The sequence below is a fragment of the Limulus polyphemus genome, unplaced genomic scaffold (assembly GCF_000517525.1).
Source record: "Limulus polyphemus unplaced genomic scaffold, Limulus_polyphemus-2.1.2 Scaffold35, whole genome shotgun sequence".
NCBI lineage: Eukaryota > Metazoa > Arthropoda > Merostomata > Xiphosura > Limulidae > Limulus > Limulus polyphemus.
The window spans coordinates 759,602-773,785 of NW_013665645.1; the positions used below are offsets into that span (position 1 = coordinate 759,602).

Consider the following 14,184-nt stretch of genomic DNA (forward strand, 5'->3'; position numbering starts at 1 on the left):
AAATATATATATATATATTTTCTCTTTGGGGCAAATATTTAGCGAAATTAGGTTTTACAAAATAAGTATGCCTTGGGGAAAAAAGAACTCAATATATATGGAAATTTGTTTGTTTGAAGTTAAGCACAAAGCTACACGAAAGGCTATCTGTGCTCTGCCCACCACGGGTTTGAAATCCAGTTTATAGCGTTGTAAGTCCGCAGACATACCGCTGTGCCACCGGGGGGGAATATATGTAAGAAAAAATAATTGAAATGTTTTTCAAAGTAACTACAAAATTGTATTTTGTATATAATGCATAGTATAATATATCATTTCATTTCAAATTACACCATTCGTCAAGGTTAAAATAATGTTCACCAATCAGGAACATCCATTGACTGACTGTATAATTTTTTGAAACAATTAGCTATTTATGTGAGAGGGTGTTAATTATTTGGAAAAATATAATTAAATGCACGTGCAGAAAAGCACGTAAAATTATATTGCAAAACCACATACTATACAAATGATGGACATTTTTCAATTTTTGGTCAACTTGTAGGAAAAAATCAAAGACTATGTAAATTCTTAATAATTTATATAAATAAACAAAAAAAGAGCACACACCCTTTATGAATAATGCACTGTTCCTTTAGATAAATTTGCCTTAAAAAGCTACCGTTAATTTTAATAATGTAAATGAAATTCACAAAATATTACAAAGCAAACAGTCAAAGCTTTCACGTTGAACTCTCTACAGTCTATAAAATTTTTCTCTAAGTGATATGAACATAAATGAACAGAACTTGTGTGTTTAATATAGACTTGTTGTGTTTTGTTCAGTTTTTTTTTTTTTATTGCACGCCTATGTATTTTACGCAAGTGTGCCAAAAGAACAGTAATATCTTATTAGTGTCACCCGTCAGATCATCTTCAATGATGAGCTTACACTACGGTTTACATATATATATATATGTTCTAAGTAATTAATTAATTTTAGTTTTGTTTAAAATTATAAAACAAGATGAAGTATATATGCGATAAGGTGTGTTTATTTGTTTTCATTTAAGCATAAAGTTACACAATGGGCTACCTGTGCTCTGCCCACCACGGATATCGAAACTCGCTGTGTCGCTGGGGGTGGGGGGGTGCTTATATAAATGTGACGTTCCTAAGATATCCTAAACACTTCTTAAATTAATCGTTAGATAAGTCACACGTTGTCTGTAAGGTAATTCTCATAAACCACTCACACATAAACAATTAATTGCTTCTAAATTAAATAATAATAATGAGTTTTGAAAAACGTGTTTCAATTATACTCTGAAAAAAAAATCAATTTAAGGAATTTCCTCATCACGTGAGTGGAAGAATACAAACAAAATATATAACAATTAAGTAATAATAATTGTCAGTAAGCCTCCAATTCAATAACATGAATCAATTGTACGTACATGAATCACATGACCACAGACCATTAAGCCAGTCTTTTTAGTAATGCTATATGCAAAATCAACCAGAGGAGGTCGGCTACTTGGGTTACCGGTAAGAACAAGAATAGCTGGTCTGAAAGAAAAACAGTAGATAAGTAACACAATCTTAAACAAAGATTCTGTTGGTTTGCCCTATTAACCTCTCAAAGACAATGATTTCTTTTGGTTTTCATTGATAATGTACAAAATAGGGCATCGAACTCCACAAAATCACAGACAATAAAAATATACTGATTAAAATTCAGTTTCAAACACTTCCATGGATTCTTATCAACTCTTTTCCATACTGCTATTCATTTTATCCTCGTGAACTTTTGATGAATAAATCTGGTTTTGAAAAACTCTTATGCTTAACTAGTTACCTGTAATTCTTCACATGATCTTCAGTGCGATTCAGCTTCAAAGTAGCTTCAAGGGCAGATTTGTAACAAGCCGCTTCTGTAGATGTCCCCCAGTTAACGTCTATTTAAAAACGATGAATACATACCATTAAATGGTCCTACTACAGCCACCAATATGATGTATAAAAATATCAATATCTTAAGAGAATAATTCACATAATTTGTTGAGATACCACACAAACAAATTGTTTTAAGTGTTACTTTATACGTGTCAGGAAAAGTAAAAGAAATTTCCTAAACACAGAAATAGAATTGCCTTTTGATTGTACTAATATAATTAAATTTGTATGTATTACGATTATATCTCAGTGTCTATAACAAACATATACTGTAGACAAAACCGGAAACTCAAACTTTGTCGATTATATTGTACTTTGAAATTTTACTATTAATCAGGTTAGGCGCGGCCTAGAGATTAGCGTGCCGGGCATTGTTGAGGAAAGTCCAAAGTTCGAGTCGCGATGTGTTGTTGAGTACACTACACAATTTCAGCTATGAAGATATTATCACCGCAACAATCAATATCGTTATTCATATGGCCTGGCATGGCTAGGTGGTTAGGGCGCTCTACTCACAATCTGCAGGTCGTGGGTTCGAATCCCCGTCCCATCAAACATGCTCGCCCTTTCAACCGTGGAGGCCTTATAACGTGACTATCAATCCTACTATTCGTTGGTAAAAGATTAGCTCAAGAGTTGTCGGTGGGTGGTGATTACTAGCTGCCTTCCTTCTAGTTTTTCACTGCTAAGTTAGAGACGGCTAGTACAAATAGCCCTCGTGTAGCTTTGTGAGAAATTCTAAACAAACCCAAACAAACAAATTCGCTTAAGAGTACGAATGACATTCACTTATGACAAAATGTTGTTACATTCTAACGCAACAAACGCTACTTCTTGTGCGAAACAAACAATGGTCTCAGTTTCCTAGCAAATTCTAAAATAAAATTATTAAATCATTAGTTGGATTTGTTTGTTTGTAATTAAGCACAAAGCTACATAATTGGCTGTCTGTGTTCTGCCCACCACGAGTATCGAAACCCTGTTTCTAGCGTTGCAAGTTCGCAGACATGCCGCTGTTCCACTGGGGGGTTCATTAGTTAGAACACGTTCTCATCCTCTTCATGATGAAATACTTCAATAAATGGTTATCTGTTTCAGTTCTTTATCAAAGCAGTCACTTTGTACAAGGTGTCCACAAATGGTCAGGCACATTTTGAAAAGTAATAGTTTTAAACGTATATAATACTTAACTTTCCCTCAGGTTTTATACCATCTCAACATAATCTCTATAGATGTGCACTGTGCTTCACAGGCGGCTTTGTTATTTTCTAAACATCCTGAAGAATTCGAATTATGTGGTTATTTGTAGATATTTGCAAAAAATTACTCTATAGCTATCTGCGCTAGTCGTCCCTAGCTTTGAAATGATAGACTAGAGGGAAGGCAGTTAATCAACACCATCCTCCACCAACTCTTGGGCGATTGTTTTTGGCGATGACGGTACTCGAAGTAAGGGACCTCAGGTCCACAATCGATCAAGTTGTGCTCGGCCTTGCATTCTAAAATTTCATCAGGTATCTCTTTGATATAGTCCTTGAGATCGGCTTCTTTAGCTGAATTAAAGGCTTCAACTGAACTGTGAGTTTGACGAGTCCCAACAAGGAAACGTTCAGTGACGTTCGTTGGTCTAGAGAACACAGCATCCAGATGATGATGTGGTGGAAGCCAACTGTTCATTAGAGCATATACCAATGCCTCAGCAATACAAAATAAATGCACGGTAGCACCATCTTACTGGAAAAAACGCGTGCCGATAACACCTATAGCTTCCAGATCTGTGGTAAAAATTCTAATCAGCATGTCTTATTAATTGATTCCAGAAATTGATAATTGAAGATACATGACCTACACTAGGTCAACCTTAGGACACGTATAGGTCATGTGGCCTTAAACTGTTTATGACTTTCTTTAATTACATCGTTCGACTGGTCTCTTTCATGATATACTTGTTGAAACTGTCAATGCATGAAAAATTCAAACATGAATTCCACGTAATAAAGAATGGCCTGTGAGTTTTATTGAAAGGTTATCATTTTGGCAGTATTTATTGACAAAATATTTATTTATTTATACTATAACTGGTAAGATAGAATAATTTTGAGTTTTGAGAGCAATATGGGCTTGATATAATGTCTTTACCTTTCCCTGTTTGAACGTTTTACGTTGTAAAATGAGTACAAGCATTTGGATACACCACATGTCATTATCATCTTTGAAGCTAAGAAGAAAAACTACTCACTAACAAAGTGATTTGTTAAAATATTGATTAAAGTACCTGGTTTGTTTCGCAGAAGGTACAAATATAACCCTAAAACGACAATGAACGTAATAAGAGCAGTAATCCAATTCATAATAAACATCACAGCTAGGCAAAGAAGTGCGCCAAGAAGGCTTAACCACTTGTTGAAGAATTTAAATCCGGGTCTAAAACCTGCAAAATACAACATCAAAATTACCATCTTCTAATCTATTACATTCCATAAAGCTTAATTGTTTTGTGTTTTTCATACAAAATTTATATTTTAATAAATTATGAACTTAAATTAAGAAAGTTCAAAAGACAACAAAATAGAATTTATCAATATTTGTAAGGATATCATAGTACGAATACAGATTACTTACACATTTATTAATGTATGTTTATAGATGCCGTAATATCATGAACAAATTAAGATAGCTTTAATATCATGAAGATAGTTTTACATATTCAAAAACACTTGTAACACAATGAAATAAAATATCCTTTCCTTACCTGGAGATTTTATGTATGAAACATGAAAACAGGAGTAGTTCAGAAGACAGTAATTTGCCATGAAGAAATTAGATATTATTGGAGCTATCACATTAAGTTCACCTAAAAGTATGAAAAAAATCAACTAACAAAACATACCATAATATAATTTCCTAGAAGATGTAAAGTCAATTAAAATAAATACATTATATGGTTCATTTTAATATATAGTTCACAATTATATGTCAATGGCTTATCGATATTTATTGAATATTATTCATTATCATCATTCTAAGTGAGCAAATCAGAACTGAAACTCCTTTTCTCAAATGGTCAATGACATGGGTTTTATAAAGTAATCGTTGCTAATATATTTCCCAGTAAAAATTACAATCTCAGTTGATTAGTATAATAACTTCCTTATGTATAATGGAATATCTCTGACTGAACTTAGTTGTTTTTTAAATAAAGAAAATAATTAGTTTTAGAAATGGATCTCTTATATAAATCTAAGGAGTACTTAATCAGAGGAATAAGTGAGTTTTTACACCCTTTCTAGCATTTATCCGGGAAGACAATATATATATATCTCAGAATTACCTATATGTGCTGATCATAAAGAAATATTAAAAAATATCGGATTTTGTGTATGCAATCACAGGCATATATATATATATGTGTGTGTGTGTGTGCTCTGAAACTGAATGAACAATTAGTAGTACGCTAAAGTTGTATATACACAAAATTCACTGGAAATAAACCTATTTCTTATATGGAACATTTTCGGTGTTAGTATTGTACTACATCAGAGATAGTATCTCGACACCAGATCTGCCAAGTTTCAACCAACTTCATAAGCTGATTTTACAATATGATATATATCATGTTCTAGATCCAAACTATGGTTTTGTTTGGTTGGAAGATGATCAGAAGAAGCTAATTATGCCTTATAGAATATTATCATTGAATGTTTTTGTAATAAGTAAATAACCTTCGTGAGAAAGAACCAGTTGAAGGGGTAGCCAGTAGCACTATCTATTTTACGATAGACTTGTCAAAGTGAAGACGCCCAGCCTCCACGTGAAAGTGCTCATTCACACCTTTTATTGCATCATATGCAATCCACTGACAACAATCTCAAGGATCCGATCCTCATCCTATCACAATCCGTTCTCTTGTTTCAATGGTTTGGAAATTTTTCCATCACTATTGGAACAACAAAACTCTTGGAGAAGTTTGAAAGAAAATGCTACTTTTCTAACCATCCTGCTTCCGTTAAACAGCCCCCCCCCCCGGTGGCACAGGGGTATGTCTGAGGACTTACAATGGTAGAGATCGGGTTTCGATACTTGTAGAGGGCAGAGCACAGATAGCTCATTGTGTAGCTTTGTGCTTAACTTCAAACAAATAAAATCCCTTCAACATCAGCGGTAGTAGAAAAGGTACTCAACCGAACGGAGAGGGCTGTTCATGAAGCCATATTGAGCTACGTATATTACAATTAATTCGTCATTAATTATAATTAACATTTAACAACAGTTAAGTTAATCTCAATAAGAAACCTGCCATTAGTAAATGTTTACTTCAGTCATCTGTTAGTGTTTAAATTACCTTTCGTTACTGACTAAATTATCCAAATAGAAATATATCAATTGGACGTCCTTATAAAAAAATATATTTGATTCTTGCTAAGTATTAATTTAACGTCAATTAAAAATATAATTCATTGTCAGTTGCACTTGAATTACATTTTGTTACTTCGATCTCATTGTTAAATATCCATTTAATGTGACTAATGATTACTTAAATGCGATATACTTATGTAATTGCATGTCAACTGAATATCTGTTCCATAACATTTAAAGCACTACCCAAATAATTGTTCTACGTTTCTTTGCGGTGTGTATTCCTAAGTGAACTATAGTAACAATAAGGAAAGCTTATTATGTTTTATCGGGCAACGTATAACCATTTATGCTAACTGATAGTTATATTTATAACAGCAGATAGCTACGCTTGAACACCAGCATGAAAGGCTATACTTGGGTATTAGTCTGACAAGTAAAATATTGACTATACCACGCAAGTCTGATAGACTCGTGGTTATTATAGTGTTGGTCTCGACACCATATTTGTACTACATAAACATCTGGATGTATTTCCCTTATGTTCCGTTTACTTGAACAACATTTAGGATTACATAAGTTTATAAAGTTCAGTTTAAAACTCCCAATAATCAGATTGTTTGTGTCTTTTTTTCCTAAAACACCCCCAATTAGTGGAATTTTCAAACCTTGCATTTCATTTTCTCACCTGTTCAATAGAGCGTGGTCGCCGTGATTCATCTAATATAATACATTGTAAGATATATAATAAACCGATTTTCTAGCAAATTATTAATATATATATATATTTCTGCTATCTTATTCTTCGACAGAAAAATAAAATCTTGAGAGCAAATATAACAATTTTCAATCTAGCGAAACACTGAAGAAAAGAAGTATCTTACCAATAACCGTAAACATGATAGAAATAATAACTGTCAACACTGCTGCTCGGCGTGGATCATTAGTTTCTCCGTAGCCTTTTTCAAAGAAATGAATATATGGAAACAGTCTATCCTTGCACACAGCCTGAAACGTATAAATTATATTAACATATAACTGATAATAATAGTTTACATGCCAAACAACATATGAACGCTAGAAAAAACTCATCAATTAACCCATTAGCCCATCGTCCTACGAATTCTCTTATCTGGATCCGAGAGGGTCAGGTTTGATGTTTCCACCCCCTACCTTCTCTGCATTTTTTTTCCACTTAATTTCACTGTCACGATTGAAATATCCTTATCAGGGCCATGCCCATTTATGTTCAATTTCATCATTTGCACTGGTCTACATTTTGCTTCATTTGTTATGCTAAAGTCATACATAATCCCATATAATCCAGCGCTGATTCATCTTGTAACATATTTAATATGTATTTACATAAAGAAAAAACATTTTAATACATAACATATATACTACATAAATGATAAATTAAAGAAGTCTAGAAGTAGGTGGCTGATTGCTACACTTATAATACATATTTAGAGGTGAGATGTATTTAAGATCATTTTCATCATGTTTACGACTTCTTTCTTCTTCGTCGGAATTCGGTCCATGTTTTGGACCAGGGAGGGTCAGGTTCAGCGTTGACCTCTTCCTCCATTTGTTGACATTATGCATGATTCCACATAATATGAAGCGAACGCACAAAATCAATAGACAAAGTCTAATCTGCACAGATGATGATCTTAACCGGAGATTCATATCCAACATGGCGTATAAAGTTTGGAAACGACTTGAGTGGGTAGAGAAAGAAACTTTCTTTTACTACCCATTCAAGCAGTCTCTAATCTTTATTTTCCAAAAAAAAAATTTGGTTCCTCGTCATCAACATTGCGTATGTTGCTATTCAAAAATTGGTAATAATTGCAGTTGAAAATTGTTTAATTTTTTATGAGAAAACGGATCTAAAATGACATCAAATCACTCCAGTGCTTTTACATTGAAGAGACAATTGGACTTGTGCAACCTGACGATGATTTTGGCTTTGAACCTAAATTATCTGACGATGATTCTGAGCTTAATATGACCGAAAACAAATACGTGCCTATAGGGTTAAGCTTGAACTCAAAACTTGCTTAAAGTCACATTTCTAATAGGCCAGTGGTTTTAACATTTTTTTTTACGCGAACCAACCAATAAATAATAAATTACGCTGCTGCTTCATTTGCATAATTATTTAACCATTCCGCTGGCCAGGCCACAGATTGAGAGCTTCTACTATAAGCTATTAGTGGTTTTAAATATCGTAAGAGTAACTTTAACGTTTCGAGTACAGATACAGGATGATTTTAAAGAATGTTTCGCAGCTCAGCGCATCCTATCTCCAAAACGCTATGCATAAGAAAACGAACTTGCATAGAAATGTTAATTGCTTCATGCTGATACAAATGATATAGTTGTCACGACACAACTGTGGTGTCTTTTGCATATTCCATATGAGTATAAATTGGTCTGTCGATCGATTTGCAGTGCAGCTCATTCAATCAATTTATAATTGACAAGCGTGAAAAGAGGTGAAATAGCGAAATGTTACTGCTCGAAAGGATAAAATGCTAAGGTAGTTCTCAAAGATTAACGTAGGATTCATAGCTTCCACAGAGGGCGTTGTTCCACTGTTGCTGTGCGCAAGGTCATGAAAAAAGTTGAGGATTTATAGGTTGCACTGGTCACAAGCCACGTCCAACACCAACTGAAATTATCGCTGAGGTCAGAGATGCCACAGTAGAATAAACAAGCACATTGGTGCAAAAATGCACATTATATTTTATGATTTCTATATTGCGAATTTCACTGTTCGTAAGCCTCTTTTGGTTAAATTTACGAATGTTTGCTTACAAGCTACATTATGTTCAAGCACTGAAGGAGACAGATTTAAGCCGACATGTTGGTTCTGTGTTGCAATTCTTGGCAAGAAGTCGACGACCAAAGGGCTGCCAATTTCTTATGGGCTGATGAAGCATACTTCACCTTAGCTGGAAGTGTCAACATGAGCAACTTCCATGATGCTAATGTGACAGTGTGGTATGGTTTCATAGCTGACTTTGTTATTGGACTGTATGTCTGTGAATAACTATCAGCACATGTACTGCACGGTACCATGCAATGCTCAAAACCAATATGGTTCCCATGCCGAAACAAGAAAATAGGAAAGACACTACGGTTGTCACGCAGGATGGTGTCCCTCCACATATTGGTAATCAAGTGAAACACGTCTTGCGAATGCACTTTCTGGAGAGAATAATTTTGCGTAGCTTTCCATGTGAATAGTTACATCGACCACCGACCTAACAATAATCGAATTCTAATTGTTAAGATCTGAATTCACGCGTGCATCTTAGGGAGTTTCGCACAGTTCCAGAACACTAGGTTGCAAATTGTCCGGGAAATAGCAAGTTTATCACAAGAGTTGCACATTGTTGTTTCAATATCCGTTTTTACACAGATATAATACTTTCTAGACGCTGGAGGAGCACATTTTGAAGAACTACCCTAATTGATCAAACACTGAGTTATAGTGGACGCCATTGGTGGCAACGTGTGACAGTTGTGGCGTTCACATTGTAGTTTTAACACTCCTGTACAATTTCACCTTCCTATGCTATACAGTTTTGTGTGATATGATGTGCTGAACTGCGATTTTTGTCTTTATAATCTGTATAATGCGACCAGTGTATTCAATACTGCAAACTAAGTTAATAAAAGTGGGAAACAGAAATCTAAAACACACAAAATCTATAAAGGATGTGCATTATGAAACTGTTTACACAGTAAATAACAAAAATGAAACAGTTTATACAATAAATGACAAAAATAAAATAGTTTACAAAGGAAATAACATAAATAACAAAGTTAAAATAGTTTACACAATAAGTAACAAAAAAGGACAGTTTTGCACAGTAAACACTAAAATTAACAGAGTTTACACAACGAATACTGTAATAAATTACTTGAAAAATTCTCGGAGCGCTGATGAGTGCAGCTAAAGCTGAGGATAACGTTGCAGCAAAAATACCAGCGTATATCAAAGGTTCAAATCCTGATGACATCCCCATAATCTATAACCAAAAAATATACTTAATTTTCTTAGAAAATACAAAATGGCGTTTGAAATATCTCAATTTGTACTTAATTTGTGTGTTCTCAGACCTTAAAAATCATTAAGGTATAACATATATATATACAGGGTGTCCGAAAAGTCTGGAACTATATGTGGTTTGCCAGCTTTTCTTAATTTCAGATACGTGACTGATTGTGGCGTTGTCAAATCATAAGGTCGAGTTAATCCCCCTATTAATCCAAATTTGCTTCGAATTACAAGGACAGCATGTAAAATACATTCTATAAAATTCGTAGAAGTGCCTATAGTTCAAGACTTTTTGGACACCCTGTATGTATGTTACCACGACACACTTGTAAAACAACTGTAGTTCATGTGTAGTTACTTACTATATTTATAAAAATAACAAAGAAAACAACGTAAAATGATAGAGGGAGAGAATGGGAAGTGTCATTATCGTTACGACTGATTATTACGTTATATTCTAAAACCTTAAATCCAATTCTTCAATATTAATTTAGCAAGCCTCATCCCAATTTCTGAATAAATAATTACAGATTAACCTAATCTGATTCCTAGATGTTTTCAATGTTCGGAGTATAATCTATCATAATAAGGAAAGGACCAAAGCAAACATTTTCATGCAGTGAAAATGGTAGTTTCTACTCATTTTTCAAGTTTTAATATTGGATCGAGAAGCATTGAAATTAATTAGGAATTTAACTGATACAAAGTTCAAGAATATTTTTCTTAGATCAAACGTTAATTATGATTAAGTTTGGAAATGATATTATACCTTCACCGGGGTGTTTTAACTCCTATCCTAAGACGACATATTATTTATATATATAATGTTATATATATATAAATATATGTTACATACAAACTAACGTTCAATGATCACTTTAAGAAGAATGACAAAGACTAAAATGGAGATATTTTTCTTTTACTATAACCAGTTTCATAGCTTTTATGGCTACTCTTCAGTTAATTTATTGTTATTGAAAGGTAAAATGTTACCACATGTGAGATATTAATCGGGGATTATGTTTTCAGTAAAAAATTAGCATAAAAAAGTTCTCTCTCAAGCTTTTCTTCCTTCAAGAAGTTTTTTATCTCTCAGAAAGTCTAGATTTCTGCTGTTATTAGCTTTATTTTGCATCATCATTTACTGCTTTCATACAAATGTTCCAAAATACATTTTATTTTTTCAGCCACATGTCATTATTACGTTTTTATTCCTCTTCACATTTTTTTTCTTCCAACAAAGACATTAAAGACCTCACTAATAATGGTATATTGTTTGAAACGTTCAATAACCTTAAAGTCAATTCTAGGTATTTCACTCTTTTGGCTTTCAGTTCTAACTTGTAGGACTTCAAGTTATAAACGTTTCTAGGTGTTTCACTCCTTGACTTTCAGTTCTAGCTTGTAGGACTTCAAGTTATAAACGTGTCTAGGTATTTCACTCTTTGACTTTCAGTTCTAGCTTGTAGGATTTCAAGTCATAAAAGTTTCTAGGTATTTCACTCTTTAACTTTCAGTTCTAGCTCGTAAGACTTCAAGTTATAAACGTTTCCCGATGTCACTAATCAACTTTCCAAACTTATGTGGTATAAGAAAATGGTTTTCTTTTAGACATTCTTCTCTCTATATGGTACTAAACATCTCGGATATAAATCAACTCCAAAACACTGGCTTACTATTACTTAAATTATCGTTAATAAAGTTGGTGTTAAACTGTATTCCATTTCAATCACTGAATTTGTTTCACTACAATAAACCTCAATAAAAGCCTGTTGCGAAAGCAAACAATCAATTTTATTTAGATATTGAGTTAACTTAGAAATTAACTGGTGATGAATATTACTTTTTTCGAATTCCTGAGGTTAAATTACACACTAAAGTATCCAGTAAACATTGGAATTCTTCATGAGATTTTCAGCAGTTTTTTTTCTTTTTGAGTCATTTTAACGTACATTTTATATATTTTTAGAAACATAAACCACTCAAAAACATCTTGGTGAGGCGATAATGTTAATTAACATTAAGAGTTCATTTCATGAAGAAATAATAAGAACAACAAGAAAATAGAAATTTTTTGATATGGGAAGAAAAAATTTCAAAATAAAATTTGAGCAGTAGAAATCTAGAATTTCTAACAGACAGTTCGAAACTCTGAAAAAACTTTTTACAAGAAGAAAAGTTTAGAGAACAAGAAAACATTTTAATGAAGCTAATTTTTATCGGAGGTATAATCCCTGGTTAAGTGTTAAAATGTTACTATTCCAGGGAAATAAACCAATTGAGAGTAGACCCTGAAGCTCCGATAAGGTGTACAGTGTAAGAAAAATTAACTATAAATCTACATTCTATAACCTGAATATAATTGTGCATTCCGTATTGACAAGTCCTGTCAGGGCAGTTGGTAAAGTTTTCATTCAAAACGTCCGCTACATTGCCTGTTGCGTCTCGTACTGCTGTAAATCCTATCCATATGATTACAAGAACGTAGCTTATTGAAGTGGTGATGATAGATAGAAAGGTTCCTTTAGGAATGGCATCGCATGGATCCTGTAAGTTGGGGAAACGTTATATACTTAATATTTTACTATTTGTATATTTTAAGGACGAATAAATGGATAATTAAAACACTCATTTCGATAAGTGCCAGTGGAAATGATTACAGATGATTATTTATTTTACAAAAAAACAAAACCAGATTTTTAGGAATTACCAGCAGAAAAAAATCTTAGATGAAAATACATTCATAATACAATGACTTCATTATGGAAACGTAATTTTTAAACCTAATCAGTAAAGTTGGTATTAATTCCTTTAAAATATTTAAAATATTTTTTATGAAAGCTATAATATTTTTAATGCAGTACACTTTTAGTAAGACAAACGTACCCTCGAGTCGTCTGTACACTTTTAGTAAGACGAACTTACCCTCAAGTCACCTCTGTACACTTTTAGTAAGACGAACCTACCATCAAGACGACTGTACACTTTTAGTAAGATGAACGTACCCTCAAGTCACACGTACACTTTTAGTGAGACGAACTTATCCTTAAGTCACCCGTACACTTTTAGTAAGATGAACTTACCCTCAAGTCACCTGTACACTTTTAGTAAGACGAACTTACCTTCAAGTCACACGTACACTTTTAGTAAGACGAACTTACCCTCAAGTCACCTGAGATATTAGCTCCTGCTAAAATACCCGTGACAGAAGGAAAAAACACAGCAAAGACAGTAAAGAAGTCCACTCCTCTAAAGTCTGGACCAAAATTTTCTGCTCCAACAGTCACTGAAAAAACACCATTGGAAATCCTCGTGAATCGAAACGTACATTATTATCCAATAAATAACTAAAACGAACATATAAAAATAGTTGAATCAACAAAACTCACCGTCATTTTCTCGCCAAAGAATAGCTTACAATACGTTGAAAATATTTTTGATTAATTTTGCTCTCGTTTGCTTTTTCTTTACACAAAATTACATCCTAAAATTTGACAACAGTCTTTTTTCATGGTCCATATAACATAAATAAATGGAATACAAAAGGTCAATTACACTTTATAAGAAATATTGTTTGTTTGTTTTGAATTTTGCGCAAAGCTGCACTAAAGCTATCTGCGCTAGCGTCCCTAATTTAGCAGTGTAAGACTAAAGGGAAGACAGCTAGTCATCACCACCTACCGCCAACTCTCGGGCTACTCTTTTACCAACGAATAGTGGGATTGACCGTCACGTTATAACGCCCCCACGGCTGAAAGGGCGAGCATGTTTGGTGGGACGGGGAATCAAACCCGCGACCTTCAAATTACGAGTCGAACGCC

General features: G+C 33.5%; 1 protein-coding gene across 1 annotated transcript in view; it reads right to left on the reverse strand.

The window, feature by feature from the left end:
* LOC106460688 (solute carrier family 12 member 2-like) overlaps positions 1 to 14,184 on the reverse strand; it is a 48,046-nt gene that overhangs the window by 11,258 nt on the left and 22,604 nt on the right. Inside the window, exons 8-15 of the mRNA XM_022387805.1 lie at positions 13,525 to 13,649; positions 12,716 to 12,910; positions 10,227 to 10,334; positions 7,176 to 7,299; positions 4,688 to 4,789; positions 4,211 to 4,366; positions 1,838 to 1,937; positions 1,433 to 1,548 (exon numbers count right to left, since the gene is read on the reverse strand). Of these exons, the coding sequence (XP_022243513.1) occupies positions 1,433 to 1,548; positions 1,838 to 1,937; positions 4,211 to 4,366; positions 4,688 to 4,789; positions 7,176 to 7,299; positions 10,227 to 10,334; positions 12,716 to 12,910; positions 13,525 to 13,649 (1,026 nt within the window). The remainder of the gene's footprint in view (positions 1 to 1,432; positions 1,549 to 1,837; positions 1,938 to 4,210; positions 4,367 to 4,687; positions 4,790 to 7,175; positions 7,300 to 10,226; positions 10,335 to 12,715; positions 12,911 to 13,524; positions 13,650 to 14,184) is intronic.